We start from the raw sequence: 18,386 nt of genomic DNA on the forward strand, positions 1-18,386 counted from the left end.
TCTCTGCTGCCCCTGTGCTCTGGCAATAGATGGGACCTGAGGTCACCTACCTCTGAGCATCTCTCGAGGACTTTCTATGAATTTTTCTTATTCTTGAGACGGAGTCCTCCCATGTGTCTCAGATCACATCTCATGCTTCACAGATTTACTGTGACAGAGGATGACTCTGGACTGTGTGGCACCAGGGATCAAACGCAGAGTGCCGGTGATTCTGAGAGGCAAGGACTCTACCAACTGAGCTATAGCCCCAGTCCTACACTTCTCCTGATCCAATGTCACTGCACTTACAATCACAGAGTAGCCATGAACGTTTTCTGCCTTACACGAAGGATAGGAAAAAAACTGAAATAAATTTGATATGTTGCTTCTTTTACTGAGAGAGAGAGAGAGAGAGAGAGAGAGAGAGAGAGAGAGAGAGAGAGAGATTAAGAGCTACCCCACCTAGTGACAGTTCATATTTTCTGTGAATTGCAGAAATTTGTTCTGAGCTATCACAACAACTAGTTTTCACTATGACCAGTTACCATTTTACTGAAGCTGGAGGGTATTCACTAAGCACAGTGGGGTGGGGTGGGGTGGGGTGGGGTGGACAGACAAGGGGACAGGAAATACGATAGCCCTGGCTGGGTTGTGTTGTCCCTGTGTGAGACCCATCCTTCCAGCAATATGATAGACAAGTCACTCTGGAAAACCCTCATTCCACGAATGCTCAGACAGTGGAGAAACAAAATGTAGTTTTACAGACTTTATCACAGGTCCCAGAAAGGGGAGACAGTCAGGGACTGAGCCTGATAATGGTTGTGAAACTTGCGTAGGGGAGAAAAGGATTGTGGGTTCACGGATCAGTTGGCACCTCAGAGTGCCTCCTCCCCTGCCTCAGAGGAATTGCAGCAACTCTTCTTCAGATACCTGCAGAACTGTCCTGGGAGGCCAGGGAGGCCATCTGACCCTTTCAGGCTTCTTACGAACTAGTTACTGGGTCTACTCAAATTTCCAGGTTTTTTTTCAGTCAGTCCCAGCAATTTGTGTCTTTTTAGGAATTTGTCCATTTCATCTAAGTTTTAAAATTTGTCGGCATTACAGTTGTTCACAGCAATCCCTGGAACCTGTTTATTTTTTGACAGGAACTCACTAAGTAGTCCAGGCTAACCCTGAACTCAGAATCTTCTTGTCCCAACCACCATGCCTGGCCCTTATTATGCTTTTGTTTATGTAAGGTTGGTAAGTAATGATCCCCCCCTTTTTTGTCCTCAACTTTAGTAGTTTGAATTTTCTTCTTTTCTTGATCTTGCTGAAAGTTGTCAATTTTGTTGGACTTTTAGAAGGAAAACTGATTTTATTGTATTCACACATATGCCAGGTCAGAGAACACTTTGGGAGTCTGTTCTTCCCTCCACTAAGTGTGTCCCAGGGATCGAACTCAGGTCATCAGGCTTGGCAGCAAACACCTTTACCTGCTGAGCCAGCTCACGAGTCTGAAACTGTTCTGAAAGATCCAGTCTGCTTGTTTTGGGGTTCAGGATAAGAAAAGAATGGGGTTGTATTTTCATGGGCTGACAAAGACTATAGTCATCAGTCAGATTAAGATCCTAAAACCCTGACCTTGCATTTGGTTATTAAGACTCAGTTACAAAGGACCCCTGACTTCCTGGGCTGGTTGTGGGGCAGTGGGCTGTGCACAGACAGCCTGGTCTCCAGTCGAGCAAAGGTCTGGAATCCTGGGGACCTGATGGGTGGTGCTTTCCACCTACATGAAATGGAAGGTGTTCGACCACGGCTCCTGGACTCCTGCTCCTGTCGAAGTTACCACCCCCACAGCCCCTGCAGGAGAGGTGTGTGACTAACAGTCACAAAGACAGTGTCCTGGCATTCTGGCTAGACTCCACCCTCACGGTTACCAGACTATAGCCAGGTATGCTCCGCCCTACAGTTACCGGCAACAGCAAGATAGCCCAGCCCACTATAAGAGGAGCTGCTTGGCCCCTCCTCTCTCTCTTTAAGCTCTCACCTTTCTCACATCTCTAGCCCTCTTCTCTCTCTCTCTCCCTTCCCCTCCTCCATGTGGCCATAGCAGGCCTCTCCCTCTTTCTACCTTCTTTCTCCCTGCCTTGCTACAATAAAGCTCTAAAACCACAGATTGTCTCTGCTCATCAAGGCACACCATGCTTGAACGATGGGATAGGCTTTCCCCTAACGATCCGCGTCTAACCTCCCACCGGAAGGCCTTCCTGTGCGCCAGCCAGGGACCGAACCAAGGACTCTCGTCCTTGTGGGAACCACCCAGTGCCCCCTCTCCCCCTGCCCTCTCCTCCCTTTGGCCCTGGGGCTGACCGAGCCACTCCTGGGGCTCCCATTTGTTCTCAGCTCTTCTGAGGTGTCCAGTGAGGGATGCTGGAGGCTGGGAACCTGTTGCTTAGGGCTGCCCCTTGTTCACCACCCGCTGAGCTGAGATTCCATGGCTTCCCACAGCTAGACACCCACCGGCGACCACATGGAAAGTGTGCGGCAGTCTCCTGCATCTGTCTGTCCAGAGCACCAGAACTCTGGCCCCATGCGGGTTCTCTCCCACTCCCTTTATTCCCCCATGCCCACTGCCCAACAGCTGGTCATTTCCCCTCTTGGTTCTTACTCTCCCCATCTGAAAATAAAAGCACAGCAGGCATGCTGGAGAGGCCGTCAGCCCCCATGATGGCTATTAGGCTGCGCTGAGCACTGCTACCCATGGGTCTCAAGGGCACACGCCACAGAAGTTGAGGGAGGTCCCAGAGACACATGCCACAGCCAGAGGCACTGGCTAGTGGGATGACAGTCACCACTGCCCACCCTTCCCTCTGTCAGGAGGTAAGCTTCCCCAGCATGTCACAGGGCTTGTGACTAGTGGTCCTTGGAATGTGGGAGAGCAAGAGCCCTTCTGGTCCTGGCTGGTTTCTCTGGGATAGGTACTCTCTACTTTTTAACCACTGTCCAGGTAGCCGCCAGTCAGCTGAGCCATGGTCCCCGGAGGAAGCATCTCTGCATCAACTTTGCTTCGGAACAACTCGGGTTACCTCCCTGTATGGCAGGCTCCTGGGGTGGGGGTGGGGATTCTCAGAGTGTGTGTGCTTTTCTAGATTTGAATCACTGTGGAGATGCACCTCTGAGTGCTTCTCTGAGGGTGTTTCCCTTGGAGCCTAAAGAAAGCTTTAGCTGAAGGGAGGAGATCCATCTTGAATGTGGGCAGCAGCAGCATCCACGGGCAGCAAGGGTTCCAGACAGAATAACAGGGAGAATTAAGCTGAGGGCTTAATTCAGTGGATTTAATACAGTGGATGCAGTGTGCTCAGCTCCTGCCTCCATGCTTTCCTGGAGGTGATGGACGACCTGTTCTCAGACTGGGGCCCGGAACGAGCCCTGCTTCCTTGGGTTGCTTTAGTTAGGAATTTGGTCAAGTGAAGAGAATGCCTAACTCAGCTCTGTTCTGGAAGGCTTGGTCAGCACCGAGCAATCCGGCCATCCTCCTGGGTTGCCTCCTGTGATGGTTTGTGTATGCTTTGCCCAGGGAGTGGCAGGATTAGAAGGTGTGGCCCTGTTGGAGTAGGTGTGTCACTGTGGGTGTGGGTTATAAGTTACTCATCCTAGCTGCCTGGAAGTCAGTGTTCTGCTAGCAGCCTTCAGATGAAGATGTAGAACTCTCAGCTCCTCCTGCACCATGCCTGCCTGGATGCTGCCATGCTCCCGCCTTGATGATAATGGACTGAACTTCTGAACCTGTAAGCCAGCCTCAGTTAAATGTTGTCCGTATAAGAGTTGCTTGGTCATGGTGTCTGTTCACAGCAGTAAAGTCTTAACTTAGACAGCCCCTCTGCCATGGGGATGAGGAACAGATCCACAGTGCACACTGCCTGGGCCCTCCTCTGGGCCACGTTCTGAGAGCGACACCATGATGTATTCCACCCACTTCATCTTCAGGACAGTCCAGGAAGTGGATGCTATGACGTATCCCCATGGACAGGCTACTGGAACGCACAGCGGCTCGCTATACACTCGTCCCAACAAAGCCTCTGGCAGTGCTTAGCATGCCCCTCATCCTGCCCCCAAGGACCACCTGCGCTTGGGCAGCACAAACACAAGCTCAAGGCCTGCCAGGGCCTGCGGTGGGTACCCGGGCAGCTCTCATCTCCCCACGTTGTCTGGGTTTCCTGGAAGTGCAGGCAACTCCATCTTGCAATGTTGCCCTTGCCTCACATCTGGGACTCTCACAAGTGCCTGGGCTACACTGTGAAACTTCCTTTCTCAGTCTCCACGAGTCCTCTGTACCACATCTGTGGCTGTGGGTGTGGCCTCCCTCACGCACAAACCACCTGCACTGGCCTTCCCGGTCTCCAGTTCGTCAGCATCTCCCGAAGGCTCAGCCCTGCACTCTGGGCTGCTCACCCATGCTCCATGTGCCCCAGGCTTCTCTTTCCAGCTCAGATCTCTCTCCAGGGCTCCGTGTGCCTCTGTCCAAATGGCTGTGGGTTAGCTCTTCCTCCTGCCAGCAGGCCTGAGAGGATACACCTCACCTTTTCTCTAAAGCCTGGCTCTCTCTTGGAAAGGACCACACTGTCCTTTCAGACATACACATACATAAAATTACAAAATAAAAAAAAAAATTTAAAAAGCAGTCAGGTCTTGGCATGGTGGTTCATGTTTGTAATTCCAGCACTCAAACAGCTGAGACTGGGGGATTGCTGCAAGTTCAAGGTCAACTGGGGCCACAAAATGATGGCCAGGCTAGCCTGGGTCCACAGAGTAATACTTCCTCTCAACACTCTTCATCGCCGGGCGTGGTGGCGCACGCCTTTAGTCCCAGCACTCGGGAGGCAGGGGCAGGCGGGTTTCTGAGTTCGAGGCCAGCCTGGTCTACAAAGTGAGTCCCGGGACAGCCAAAGCTACATAGAGAAACCCTGTCTCGAAAAACAACAACAACAACAACAAAAACCACTCTCCACCACAAAGTAGTTGACATGACCGACCCGACAAAGTACATTTGTTAGATGTAAATAGTTTGATATGAAATCATCGTTTGGTGTGACCTCAGTGTTCATGAACATATCGAGCTGTATATACCTGCTAAGCAAGGCAAGTGGTAAGGCTATGGGTAATTTTTAGTGATTTTTCTGTTTAGATTTTTGTTTAAGTGTGGCATGGTGTGGGGCGGGGTGTGGTGTGGTGTGGTGTGTTGGGGTGTGGTGTAGTGGGGTGTGTCAGGGTGGGGTTGGGTATGTTGGGGTGTGGTGTGGTGGGGTGTGTCGGGGTGGGGTGGTTGGTGCTTGTGCCCCAGGGGACAGCTCTAAGGAGCTGGTAATTAACTTCCATCTTTACGCACACTCCAGGAACTCAGGTCACCAGGTCTGAGCGGAAAGTGTTTTACTGGATGGGACCTGTTTTTCTATTTTGAAGCAAGATCCCCACTATGTAAGTCAGGCTGGCCTGGAACTCAGGACACTCCTGCCTCTGCCTGCTGAGCCCTGGGACATTTTAAATAACAATGTGACTAAACTAGAAAGAAGCTCATGACCCACCCCTGACCCACCAGGGCCACACCAGATGGAGCTCACAGAAGGGGTGCCCCCTCCGCACTCACAGAACGGATGCACCCACCGGCACTTACTGTATTTCAGTGCCCAAATGCTTCAGAGAGATGTTCTGAAGGGCTGAGGGCATGGCAGGGACAGGCTGTAAGGCAGCTGCCGCACCCACGAGTCCAGTGGGTGTTTTCACAGGGCACAGGAACTCCTCCAGCTCGGCCTCCTCTTGCTCTAGGGAGCCAAAGACAGTCAGTTAACACTGGCATGAACCAGCGTACTTCGGTAGGGGTGACTTAGTCCTGGGCTGTGGGCACATCGCTGACAGCATTTGGGGTTGCTACAACTGCCCAGCTAATGAACTTGTTGCAGGTTAACAAGAGTAAAGTGGCTGCAAAGTGATCGGTTTTGCTGCTGAAGCCTTCTCGGAGACTCTTCACAAACACGCAGGCCACAGGTGACTCTGTATCTGATAAGCCATTTAAAAAAAGAGTCTGAAATGCACCAAAAACTTGATGTGCCAAGGTGTCTGTCCTAGGGTCATGTATAGTACCTTAAAGTGGAAATAACTTTTCCCAGGTTTCTGTTGTTGTTGTTTTATTTTTATCATGTGTATGTATGTATTGGAGGGAGCATATATAATATGTTTGTTCACATGTGTATGAACACACATGCACATGCATGTGCTATGTGTGGTGCCCAGAGGTTGATGTCAGATATCTTCTTGACCACTCTGCTTTACTTACTGACACAGGTTCTCTAGCCGAGCCCAGAGCTCGCTGATTAGGACAGTCTTTATCCAGCTTGCTCTGCATCTCCTGTCTCTGCCTCCCCAGGAATACCGGAGCACAAGGTACCATGCCCACCTGGCTTTCCCATGCACTCTGGGGAATCTGCATGCTGTTTCTCAGGCTTGCATGGCAATCCTTTATCTATGGAGCCATCTCTCTAGACACCCCCCTTTTTTGGGGGGGGTGTAGAGTCTCACTAAATTACTCAGACCTGGCCTGGATCTTGAAATCCATATTCTAACGCTCAAGGACCAAGGATTACAGGTGCACACCACCAAGCCTGGCCGGAAATGAAGACTTGACAGCCCAGGAGGAGGCTGGGTAAAGCAAGATGCCTCCACCCAACTGCCACCCAGCTACTTAAAACATGTCGATGAAGAACACAAGAGAAGTGGGCAGAGCACCTCATCTCAGGAGGCTGAAGCAGGAGAATTGCTGTAAGTGTCAGGTCAGCCTGGCACACACAGTGAAACTTTTTCCTCCAGGGAACATAAAAGAACAGACATAGAAAATGATATTAAGTGGAAAATGTTAGATTTTTAAAAAGGGGAGTTACATGTTGGGCATGGTGGTGACACACACCTTTAATCCCAGCACTCAGGAGGCAGAGGCAGGTGGATCTCTTTGAGTTTGAGCCCAGCCTGGTCTACAAAGAGAGTTCCAGGACAGCCAGGGCTACACAGAGAAACCCTGCCTTGAAAAGCAATAACAAAAACAAAAACAAAAACAAAAACAAACCAAGAAAAAAAACAAGAGAGAAAGAAATGGAGCTATAGTCGGTCTCAAGCACAAGACTCTATGCGTTAGGGATGCTGCCGAGATGTAGAAGCTCCATGATTTCAAATCTCAATTAAAACAAACAAACAGACAGACAGACAGACAGACAAACAAACAAACTTCTTGGTCGTAAGAGTAACTGGAACCACCATCACTATGGTGGCTAATTATACATATAGGGACAAGATTTAAGATCAGTTAGCAGCAAAGACATCATTTTGCATCTAAATACCAGCCACTTGTCACAGGGCAGTTCAAAACTGCCACCTAAGGAAAAATCACTAGGGTCACAGGGTCTTAGTGCCACTCACCCAAGTGACACCAAGCAGGTTATTTTACGGCCTCACTGAACTGTTTTGCTCCCTGGTGCCAGTCTCTCTAATCTTCAGTGTTGCTCTTGTAACCAGTAAGTAGCACTGCTAAGTGGGAAGATCAGAGGCTGGGTTCCTGCCTGGGCATCACCACACACACACCTTAGTGGGCTTTCAAGGCACCGCGTGGATAAAGGGCATGCATCTCACCGGATAAGTCTCTTTAACAATGGCCTCTGCTTATGCCCGTCGAGGTGATGCATGCCTTTAATCTTAGGAGGCAGAGGCAAGAACTCTGCATCTTTGAGTTCAAGGCCAGCCTGGTCTATAGAGAGAATTCCAGGACAGTCATGACTATGAAGAGAAACCCTGTCTTGAAAAAACAAAAATCAACCAAACAAACAACCTTCTGCCATAAAGGACGTTTCTTTTTTCTTTTTTTTTCTTTTTTTTTTTTTCGAGACAGTATTTCTCTGTATAGCCCTGGCTGTCCTGGAACTCACTCTGTAGACCAGGCTGGCCTCCAACTCAGAAACCCACCTGCCGCTGCCTCCCAAGTGCTTGGATTAAAGGTGTGCACCACCACTACCTGGCATAAAGGAGATTTCTAATAAAGGTTGTAAGTGGGTAAGAGGTTTAATGTTCTTGGGTAAAATATGTATCAGACTAGAGGTTTCTTTCCGGTTAAAGCTGGATTTTCAAGATTAGAAGAGTGAGCTCAGTCGTGACTCACTGTTCTGGAATCTGCACGACCTTTAACTATGTTAGCTTTTGAAGATCTTCTGGTTTGGGACTAGCCAACCTGTATCAGCTAACTTTGTAGACAAACAACATGCCCTTATAATTGCATACAGCCATTATGTAGCAACGTGGAGGGAATCTCTACCTAACTTAATAAGTGCCTAGATACTTCAGTGTGATTCGGTTGCATGACGGGATTGTGAGTGAGCACGCTAGTCTCAATTTGTTGTGTTTCTCACCAAGTTTGCTATTGTAAAAATTTTAGTTCTACCTTCATAACTAGAAAACAAATTTATATTCATTAAAAATAAGAAGCTACAAGGAAATTTTAAAACACAGAGAAGTATCACAATCCTAAATACTGAAAAGCAGAGTGTAGTTCTTTTGCATTGGTATATATCCCAAAGTACACTAACAAGAAAGGAGGCAGAGGTCAGCACAGCATTTACACTGGCAGTGTCTGTAAGAAGAACTATGGACCATAGCACTGCAGTACACTGACCATGTCTGTAAGATGAACTACGGATCATAGCACTGCATTAACACTGGCAGTGTCTATAAGATGGACTACGGATCATAGCACTGCGTTAACACTGGCAGTGTCTATAAGATGGACTATGGATCATAGCACTGCGTTAACACTGGCAGTGTCTATAAGATGGACTACGGATCATAGCACTGCGTTAACACTGGCAGTGTCTATAAGATGGACTACGGATCATAGCACTGCATTAACACTGGCAGTGTCTATAAGATGGACTATGGATCATAGCACTGCATTAACACTGGCAGTGTCTATAAGATGGACTACGGATCATAGCACTGCATTAACACTGGCCATGTCTATTAGGATGGAACTATGGCTGCTTTCGCTTCTTTACTACCTCCCCTGGTATCCTGACAAGAATTCTTCTAGAGCAAGTGACTTCAAAATGTTTAATGTTAAGTTTCTAGGCTAAAAAAAAAAAAAAAAGTGTAAGAGGAAGGATGTGGCATGTCCGGGGTTAGTAGTGAGTGTTACAGAAAGTGGGAAAGTAAAGAACAACCTATGACTCTAGGACTTTATCTGTGCATCGCATCTGTAAAGAAGGTGTGCAAATAAAAGTACCCCTCACGGTGGTGGTGATCTCGGGGGGTGGGGGTGTTAGTGTGGGGGTGGAGGCTGTTCCACGCACTCAAGAAAACCTGTCTGTAATCCCTTAGACAACAGTAGGTCACACGCTACTAAATCCCAGCCCTGTCAACTACACAGTCTGGTCAGTTGACTTGGCAACAGCACTCAAAGCCATTCTTTCGAGGCCTCCTTTCCACCCCTCCTCTCCCCAGACATGAGCTGGGCTTTCAGGGAGGGCTGGAGAAAGTGAGAGGAAGCAGAGTTGCAGGATGCTGAGGCTACAGAGGCAGCCAGTGGAAGAAGTCACAACCCAAGACCCGGGTGGCAGGAGCTGGAGCTGATCTGGGAGGCTGAGACAGTCCCTCCAACTCAAGCCAGAGAAAACTCCCTTCGGGAAGAAGAATGCGGCTGTGAGGGCGGTGAGTGTGGCCTAAGGCCTGAGCCCACTCCTGACCTGTGTGAGGAGTGAGGGTTTGGGCACCAGAGCTGAATCTGTGGACAAGGACCAGGGTAACTGGATGGGAAGGCCATGTGGGGTGTGTGGCTAGGAAGATGGGCCACACTGGGTGTGTGTGGTGGTGTATGTGTATATGTGACTGGGGGGAGTGTGTGTGTTTGTATGTATATGTGAGAGGAGAATGTGTGTATTTGAGTGTATGTGTATACATGTATATGTATCTCTGTGTAAATGTGTGTGAGAGGGGGAGTGTCTGTGTGTGTATGTGTATATGTGTGTTTATGTATGTGTGTGTGTGTGTGTGTGTGTGTGTGTGTGTGTGTGTGGTTTGTTGTTCAGCAAAAGCCTGAAGTGCTAGACCTGCCTTTGGTTAGAAGATCTGAGGCCAGGCCTTGTTTCCAAAACAAGCAAATGAAAAATAAGATGGCTGCTCTCCACCCCGAGTTCTTCAAGGTCAGAGGACATGGAAACAGAAAAGGACGGGGCTCCACAGTGTGTCTCCAATCTTTCAGATTTTGAACAGATTCAATTTAAAATTTTCTTATCTATCAATACTTTAACCACTTCCCCTCTCCCTCATTCAGAGCAAATAAAATCAGTTTTTCTCAGATCCAAGTTTCTCAGTGTGTATTTCTTTGGCAGGGTCTCTTACACCCTCTCTCTGCCTGTGACCGGAGATCAACTCTAAGACTACACCACACTGCCTTGGGTATCTCTAATAAGAGCAGCTCAGAGAGGGTAAGGTCTGTGGTGAAGGCCAACGCCAGGGTGGTGTGAACTCAGACCTAATTCAGCCATTTTGTAAGCTCAGATGTAATTCAGCCATTGTGCCTTTTCCATTCTGCTCACTGAGGCAGCACTCTGCTCCTGAGAAGTGGGCGGTGTGCCTAGAAAGCCACCAGCTACTGAAGAGTGAAAGGGACAGGCACACATGGTGGCCTTACCATGCCGCTGGATTTGAGGGCCTGGAGAAAGGCCCCAGTGAGGGGTCATGCTAGGCACATCCAGTGGCTCTCAAGAGTTCTCTTCCCTGAGGGCTTGGGCCATCACTACAGGGAAGTCCCTGTCCACACAAAAAGAGGGACAAGGCTAGGAGGTTGCTGCTTCCTCAGTTCTAAGGTGTGAACTTGTAGGCTGCAGCTTGAACTGTAGGGTAGGCATTTCCTTAACCAGGGGCCTTTGCTTCCTCTGCTATAAAATGAGAAGAACACCTGGGAGACAAAGGGCTAAATGAGATGGCCAGTGCCCACGCTAAAGTAATATAATAAATGGGATGGGACGTTTTGACGGCAGACATTTAGGAATGTCTCCTGTAAGCTGTGACTTCCTCTGGCAATGTGTAATTATAGAAAGCTGTCAGTTTTCCTGATTGTTCTTGGCTCTCTGAAGGCCACTGTGTAGGTGAAGTATAAAATAGAGATTGGAAATGCTAAAAAGCTGTAGAGAACACGCCTTCAGATTGCCCAAGGGCGTGACAGGACTTTTTTTTTTTTTTTTTTTTTTACAGGACCCAGCCTCTGTGACTCAAAGTCAGAAGTAGATCAGTAGGCTTGCATAGCCTTCGCTTCCTCAGGAAGGATGGGGAGGGGCTGAGGTAGGGCAGCATGCTCCAGACAGCTAGAGTAAGGTTCACCAGCTTGCTCAAGACTCCATGGGGAGCGGGGGTGGGGGTGGGGTGGGGGTGGAGGGAGTGCAGGGGAAGGGGGGGGAGGGGAGGAGAGTCAGCACATGTGATAACCATGGATTTAAAGTCAGCCTGGGCTACACGGTGACACTGAAGCCAGCCTGGGCTACAAAGGGAGAAGGCAAATAAACAACGGACTCCATAAAGGCCCTTCTGTGTGTGCGGGCATATGTGTGTGTAGGGCCTGGATCCAGTAGGGGTAGGCTTGCTATAGGATGGAAAGGCTGTCAGAAGGGAAAGTCTATACATCTGCTTCCAGAATCTCAGCCAGCGCTCTCCCCAAGACACCGCCACCCTGGCTACAGGGCCAGCATGTTGCCTGCCCCATGGGCAAAGCAATGCTAACCCCAGACAGGCCTAGTCATGAGCGCTGAAGCAAAGCTATAGAACCCGGACCAGGTCCTGCACAGGCCAAGGGGCCAATGGGGTTCCACACCATGCCTTTCCAGCCGAGCTCTTTCTGTTCATCACACGGGAAGGAAGATCTCTCATCTCTTCTCTGAAGCTGATAATGGCAACTGTGTCAACTCAGGCTATAATTTTCCACACAGACAAGGCTGCCTGGCTGCCTGGTAGAGGGGGTTGGTATGAACCACAGAAGGAGGATAGGTGCAAAGAAACCCTTCAAAACTTCGCCTGTCATCCCAGAACCTGGGAAGAGGAGGAGGCAGGAGGCTCAGGAGTTCCAGAACAGCCTCGCTACAGAGTGAATTCAAGGCCAGCCTGGGCTACACAACACACTGTCTCATAGCAAAACAAAACAAAACAAACCAACAAACCAAACCAAAACAAAAACGACCCAAGGAAGTTAATGACTACTCACAACAAGGACAGGAGCAGTTGTTACTGAGTATTGATAGCTCGTGTGGATGTACTGTTACAGCAGTAATAGCATGTAGGTACTATTATGATAGCAATAGCAATGAATATGCTATTACAATAGCTCCAGCCCAAGCATGCATGTGGACAGGTTCAGACACTGGGCTTGGGCGAGGCCACTGGAGACGAGGATGCTGGGGTTTTCTAGCTGAGAGAGTCAACCTAGGGCATAACAGTGAGGGGATCTAAAACTGGAATGCAGTTCAGGAGTAAGAGGCCCAGGGCAGTGCCCAACGGGACCGGCTGGTAGAGACTGAGGAAGGGTAGGGTGTAGTCTGCTGTTGGGAAAACAACTTGGCACCTATCAAGGGAGGGGGGACTCTCACAGACAGGTGTGCTCAGTTTTGGACACGGAAAGCACCCAGGCATGGTGGTCCAGGAGGCATACAGCCGCAGCCCTGCCCTGGCTAACTGGCCTATCAACTGAAGTGGTTGAGTCTTAGACACTGACTCGGTACTGGGACCTGACTGATTACCCATGCTCTGTCTGGCAGGGGCAGCTGTGGGGTGGTCCAGCCACCGCACAGGGGTGAGAGAAAAAGTGATTTCCCCAGGCTTCTCCATGTTGAGATATTCTACAGCCTGGGATTTAAAAAGCCTTCACTCACAGCAAATCGTGATGGCACATGTTCATTATCCTAGTGCTAGGGAGGCCAAACTGGACTACACAGCAACTCTGTCTGTCCCTAAAATCCAAGGGTAAGGGATGGTGGCTTAATGGCACAGTGGTTAGCTAGCATTCATGAGATCCAGAATTCAATCCCTGATAAACACACACACCACACACACACACACACACACACACACACACACACATCAGGGTTAATGCCGTAACGGAGAATCACCACAGAAGTATGTAAGAAGCCAGCACTGCACTTTCTCACAAGTGAGCAGGTGTAACTTCCTGCGATGTCCTAGGGATGTTACAAAGTTCTGGGTGCTGACCCTATGTAGACATTGCTCTAAGCATCTGCGGCATATGGATTCAGCTAAGCCTCGGAAGAATGCTAAGACTGATCTAATTTTTTTCACCTCATTTGGAAGGGAAGGAATCTGCATCTCAGAGAGGCTTGGCAACTCCCCTGAAATCACCCACGACTGAGACCTGAACTCAAGCAGCCAGCCTAGGTCCCTGTCCTAACCCATCCTACATCCCATTCAACATCCCATTCATTCCTGGTTCTGCTTCTTGGCAGAGGGCTCCTCCCACGCTCCCAGCAACAGGGGAAAAGCCTGGCTATCAGATGTTTGGATCTGTGACTGGAGACCAGCCGGCTGGTACCTAGTTTGAGGTGCAGGGTGGGCCCATTCTCAGCCAGGGCAGCAGCAGGGGTGGCGGGAAGTGCAGGTGGGCTGTTGTGGAACTCCCAGCGCTTCATCTGCAGCTGCTGTAGCCAGTAGAGCATGGCCTGCTTGGTGGCAGCCTGAGAAGCACAAGCATTGGTTAGTAAGGTCCCAGGCCTTAGGGTAACACTTGGCCTGGCTTACAGAGCTCACAGAAGGTTCAGGAACTCTGTCCACTCTGTGTGTGTGTGTGTCTATATTCACTTCTCTAATGGCACTCAGACTGGAGAAATGGCTCAGCTCTTCCAGAGGTCCTGAATTCAATTCCCAGCAACCACATGGTGGTTCACAACCATCTGTAATAGGATCTGATGCCCTCTTCTGGTGTGTCTGAAGACAGCTACAGTGTACTCACATACATAAAATAAATATGGCCGGAGCAGGGGCCTGGAGCAAGTGGGGCCAGAACAAACAAACAAACAAACAAACAGAATCAGGCTCTGGTTTTCTCCTTAGGGGCTCCTCAATGTCTCTGTGCCTCTATTTCCTCCCTCAATTGCTTTGTGGTGATGTCAGTCACTACTTTCCCAACTGATGGACTAAACAGCTGTTTTTACATCTGTCAGCTTTCTGGATCTTGTAGGGAGAAGGCAGGAGTGACCAGCCTTTTCCCACAGATGGATATAAGTGGCCCAGGCCCCAGAAACTAGGTCTCTCAGTTGAAAACTGGAAGTTTATTTTAAATATACTTTTAAAGGTACAAGCCTTGGTGGGCTTAGATGATTGGGTGGCTTGCTGGAGCAGACAGCCTCAAGGCTACGAAAGGGTGGCAAAGGCTATAGAGCAGCCAGGGCAAGCTCTCTCTTTCAGATGAGGTGTGACCTGCGTAGGGAGAGAGATTGTCACCGTGAGCTTCAGCTGTCAACATGACACAAACTAAGGCTCACCTGGGAAACGGTGACTTAATCAAAGAATGGTCTAGATCAGATTGCCCCGTAGCCATGTCTGTGAGGCATTTTCTTAGTTACTAATCCATGGAGGAGAGCTCAGCCCACTGTTGGCGGCGACATCCCCAGGCAGGCATGTCTAGGTCAGTGGTTCTCAACCTTCCTCATGCTCTTTAACACAGTTTCTTATGCTGTGAGGACCTCTGACCATAAAGTTATTATTTTTTTTTAAAGATTTATTTATTTATTATTATATGTAAGTACAGAAGAAGAGGGCGTCAGATCTCATTACGGATGGTTGTGAGCCACCATGTGGTTGCTGGGATTTGAACTCTGGACCTTCAGAAGAGCAGTCGGGTGCTCTTACCCACTGAGCCATCTCACCAGCCCCCCATAAAGTTATTTTAGTTGCTACTTTGTAACTGTAATTTTGCCATTGTTATGAATCGTAATGTAAATGTCTGATATGCGACCCCCAAAGAGGTTGCAACCAACAGGCTGAGAGCCACCGTACTTACACAGAGGAAGCTGAGCAAACCAGAGAAAGCAAGCCAGTAAGCAGGGTGCCACTATGGGCTCTGCTCCCAGGCTCCTGCTTGAGTTCCTGCCCCTCAGGGAAGGACTATGGTGTGTGAGGAAGCCTTGCCTTCCCCAGATTGCTTTTGGCCATGGTGTTTCTCAAGGAAACAAACTCAACTAGAACTCTCAATTTCTATGAGAGTCCCTTGGCCTGCTACTCGATATCAATGAACCAGAATGATATCTACTAGTCTTTCCTTTCTGCGCTCTGTTCCTCTGACGCTTTCTCTTAGGCTTCACCACAACCCGATAGTCCCCAGACAGACACAAGCACCTCGTTTTACTCCCGAACTCATTCGACATGTTCGCCGGAGACCGACTTTGTGACAGGCAGGCCAGCAGCCCTTAGATATAACCAGAGTTTACTTCAGATGGCACCGGTCTGGGTGTTTTCTTCACCGTGAGGTCTCTTCTGTCTGCACTACTGCAACCAGGCCACCTGACAATTCCTATACCCTGCAATCCACAGGCCTAACACCTCTGTCATCTGCATTTTTTCGGGGCCACAGCTCCTGCTCAGCCGCCATCCCCTCCTGGGCTCTCTGCTTAGCAGCTTCTCCTTATCCCAATTTGCTCTCTGCCCAACAGCCAGGCTGAGCTGGCCGCGCACTCTAGTCTCATTGTACTCTCTTAGCTTAAGGCTCCTAGACAGCTCCTACAGCCTAGAGACAAAGTCCAAGGCCCTGGGCCTCACTCCCCAGTGTCTCCCCCTTCACCTCCATCCTTTGGGCACCTGTGTATGCCAGGCTCCTGTGGCTTGCCTGTGACTCGTACTTACACTGTGTTTCCCACCTGTCTGCCTATGCTCTCTCAGCATCATCGTCTCTCTCCCATCACCTCTTGTTTAAAGTGACGACGTCTTTCTGAAAAGCTCCCCTCCTCATTTGGAGGAGCCGATCCCTCTGTCACCACACTGTTACTGTCCAAACTCTTCACAGAGTCTCCATGAGGCACTTATCCATGCCTGCCAGTTTCCCCATCACACCTCGAGCTGTTTGAGAATGAGGTGCAGAGTCGAGCAAGTCTGACTTGTTCCACGCCCCAGAGCCAGGCATAGGTATGGACTAACAAAAAAAAAAAAAGTCATGTGCTGAGGGACCCTGACCAACAGCACTTGTCTTGTGGAAGGAACACAAGACCTAAGCCCACATGACTTCTAAAATGTCCTTTCTGGCCTAAAAATTGGATTCCAGCCTAGCCAACCGGCCACACTGCCAGGAAAGGAGAACCAAACCTCCCGGCATCCTAGTATCTGGACAGCTGCAGGTTGAGGACACAGGGAGACAGAGACCAGGCAGTGGAAAGAAAGACCTTCATCTTTGCATTCCTGAGCCTAAAGAACTAACCTAAGCCCACATCCATCTTCCCAGACAGGTAACAGGACACTTCCCCTTAACATGATAGATAGGTTCTGACCTGTGGCTCCATCACTCCGTGTGTGCATACGTGTTTATTCAAAAGGCATTTACTAAGAACTCACTAGTTCGGGCATGCCTGGATGAACAATCTAGGCCGATCAGTGAATTTACATATCTTCCTTCCTAATCCCTACCCATGTCTGCATTCACTCCCGTTGGCCAAAACACCAAGACATGAATCAGATCCTGGCCTCAGCGAGTGCAACCACAGTATCCTGCCTGCTTCAATACCAGGTTTGATACAGCACTGGAAGATTCCAAAAAGTGAGCCACAGCATTGTAAATGCCTGGGCTGGGCCATTCCCTTTTGTCTATGAATCAGTTTCTTGATGCATAAAAGGAGTCCCTCACCCTTGCCTGTGGGAAGGCAATAAGGAAATGGTGTGAAAGCTAAGTGGGGCAGCTCCAGGCTCTGGGCACTGGATGGTGATCACCGTCCGGGTTAATTTGTGGTGGCCATGCATTCGCCCTGAAAACTAGCTCGAGCTGTAAAGTGCGGAGTTCCACTTACCTTAAGGGTAATAACTCGGCTGGGAGTCTTGATTTCAAAAGTGCCCTCCTCCTCTGCGTCCGCTTTACAGTCAAAGACCGCACTGGAGAGGTCGATGCTGTCCAAGGGGTTAGCATCCTGCGCGGTGCGCGAATAATACAGGTGGCACTTCCTCTCATCGTAGAAGAACCAGCGGCATTTCCAGCCCTTGATGGGTCCTTTGCCGCCAAACTTACTTAAATACCCACAGAGTTTCTTAGGGACCGTGTCTAGAGGCCGGGCGCAGCCCTCCGAGTCCCCGGGAGATGCCACCTCGGGCTCCCTGGCCAGGCCCGGAGGCTGTGTGGACTCCGAGGAAGAGGGAGTGCGCTCGGGGGCGTCCTCCATGGCTGCTGGCCCGCTGCACAGGCCTGCGGCACTGGAATGCCGGAGGTCCGGCGGGCACCTGGGAACCGGCGATACCTGGCTGGGGCGGAGCCGGTCCGGTCCAGCCCCTAGAAGAAGGCGGAGAGCACCCCTGCCGGCGCCGGAGAGAGCGCCTTAGACACTTGACAGCAAACTCAGCGCAGGGTGGTAGGCCCCGCCCCTGTCACGCGAGGACCGCCCCGGGCCCCGCCCACCAAGCCAACTTCCGGCTTTTCCTCCGCGCTGTCGGCCATGTTGCTTCGTTCGCCCGCGGCGCGTGCGGGTTCCTCTGTTTCAAAACAAGGCTTTTTCTTTCTCCGAGGCGCTTTTACCGTGGGGAGGGATGCAGGAAGCCGGGCCAAGCTCCGTGGCCGTGGGATTCGCGTGGAGGCGCTGGAGCATGGCGTCCTCTCCAGCCGCCACTCTACGGGTGCCGCGCGAGTCACCGCGGGACGGCGCATCGCGCAGCCATTGGCCGAGCGCTCCGTTTCCGATCCTGAACCTAAAAGTTCGGAAATTTTCCCAGTCACCTCCCGCGATCGCTCCGGTCGGCCACCACCCCTGCCTCGGCTCGCATTCACCTTACAGCCCCAGTCGCCTTACCTCGGGCGCCTTGCTGCACTGGCAAGAACGCGGAGCACTGAGAGGACAGAGCAGAGCTTTAAATAGAAGGGCTAGGATCCAACTGATTCCCTCAACCTCCTGCCTCAGTTTACCAAAGCGTCCCGAGGCGTGTTTCGCCACTAGAGCGATACATCTTGTTCTGGTTCACCTCTCTTCTGGAGCCTCATCTTTCTAGCCGGTTACTTTGCCCGTCACCTCAACTCCCTTGTGCGATCCGTTTATGCGCAAGGGTTTTTTTTAATGGAGCGGAAGTATGGCAGTAGCGACCCTCTCTGAGTACCTGTATATTTTTAAGATTCTCTAGCGTTGAGCGACTTTAACTGCTAAGGTTTTCTCACG

The 18,386-nt window shown here is 50.2% G+C and overlaps 1 protein-coding gene across 2 annotated transcripts in view; it reads right to left on the reverse strand.

The window, feature by feature from the left end:
• Nucleotides 1–17,570, reverse strand: part of Tbc1d2 (TBC1 domain family member 2) — a 44,444-nt gene extending 26,874 nt beyond the window's left edge. The window contains exons 1-3 of one of the 2 annotated variants that reach the window (XM_021160588.1): nt 17,040–17,570; nt 13,583–13,724; nt 5,633–5,780 (exon numbers count right to left, since the gene is read on the reverse strand). In XM_021160588.1, the coding sequence (XP_021016247.1) occupies nt 5,633–5,780; nt 13,583–13,724; nt 17,040–17,405 (656 nt within the window). In that variant the 5' untranslated portion in view covers nt 17,406–17,570. The remainder of the gene's footprint in view (nt 1–5,632; nt 5,781–13,582; nt 13,725–17,039) is intronic. The other variant, XM_029475694.1, reaches the window with a different exon arrangement.
• Between the last annotated feature and the right edge of the window lie 816 nt (nt 17,571–18,386).

The sequence above is a fragment of the Mus caroli genome, chromosome 4 (assembly GCF_900094665.2).
Source record: "Mus caroli chromosome 4, CAROLI_EIJ_v1.1, whole genome shotgun sequence".
NCBI classification, from domain to species: domain Eukaryota; kingdom Metazoa; phylum Chordata; class Mammalia; order Rodentia; family Muridae; genus Mus; species Mus caroli.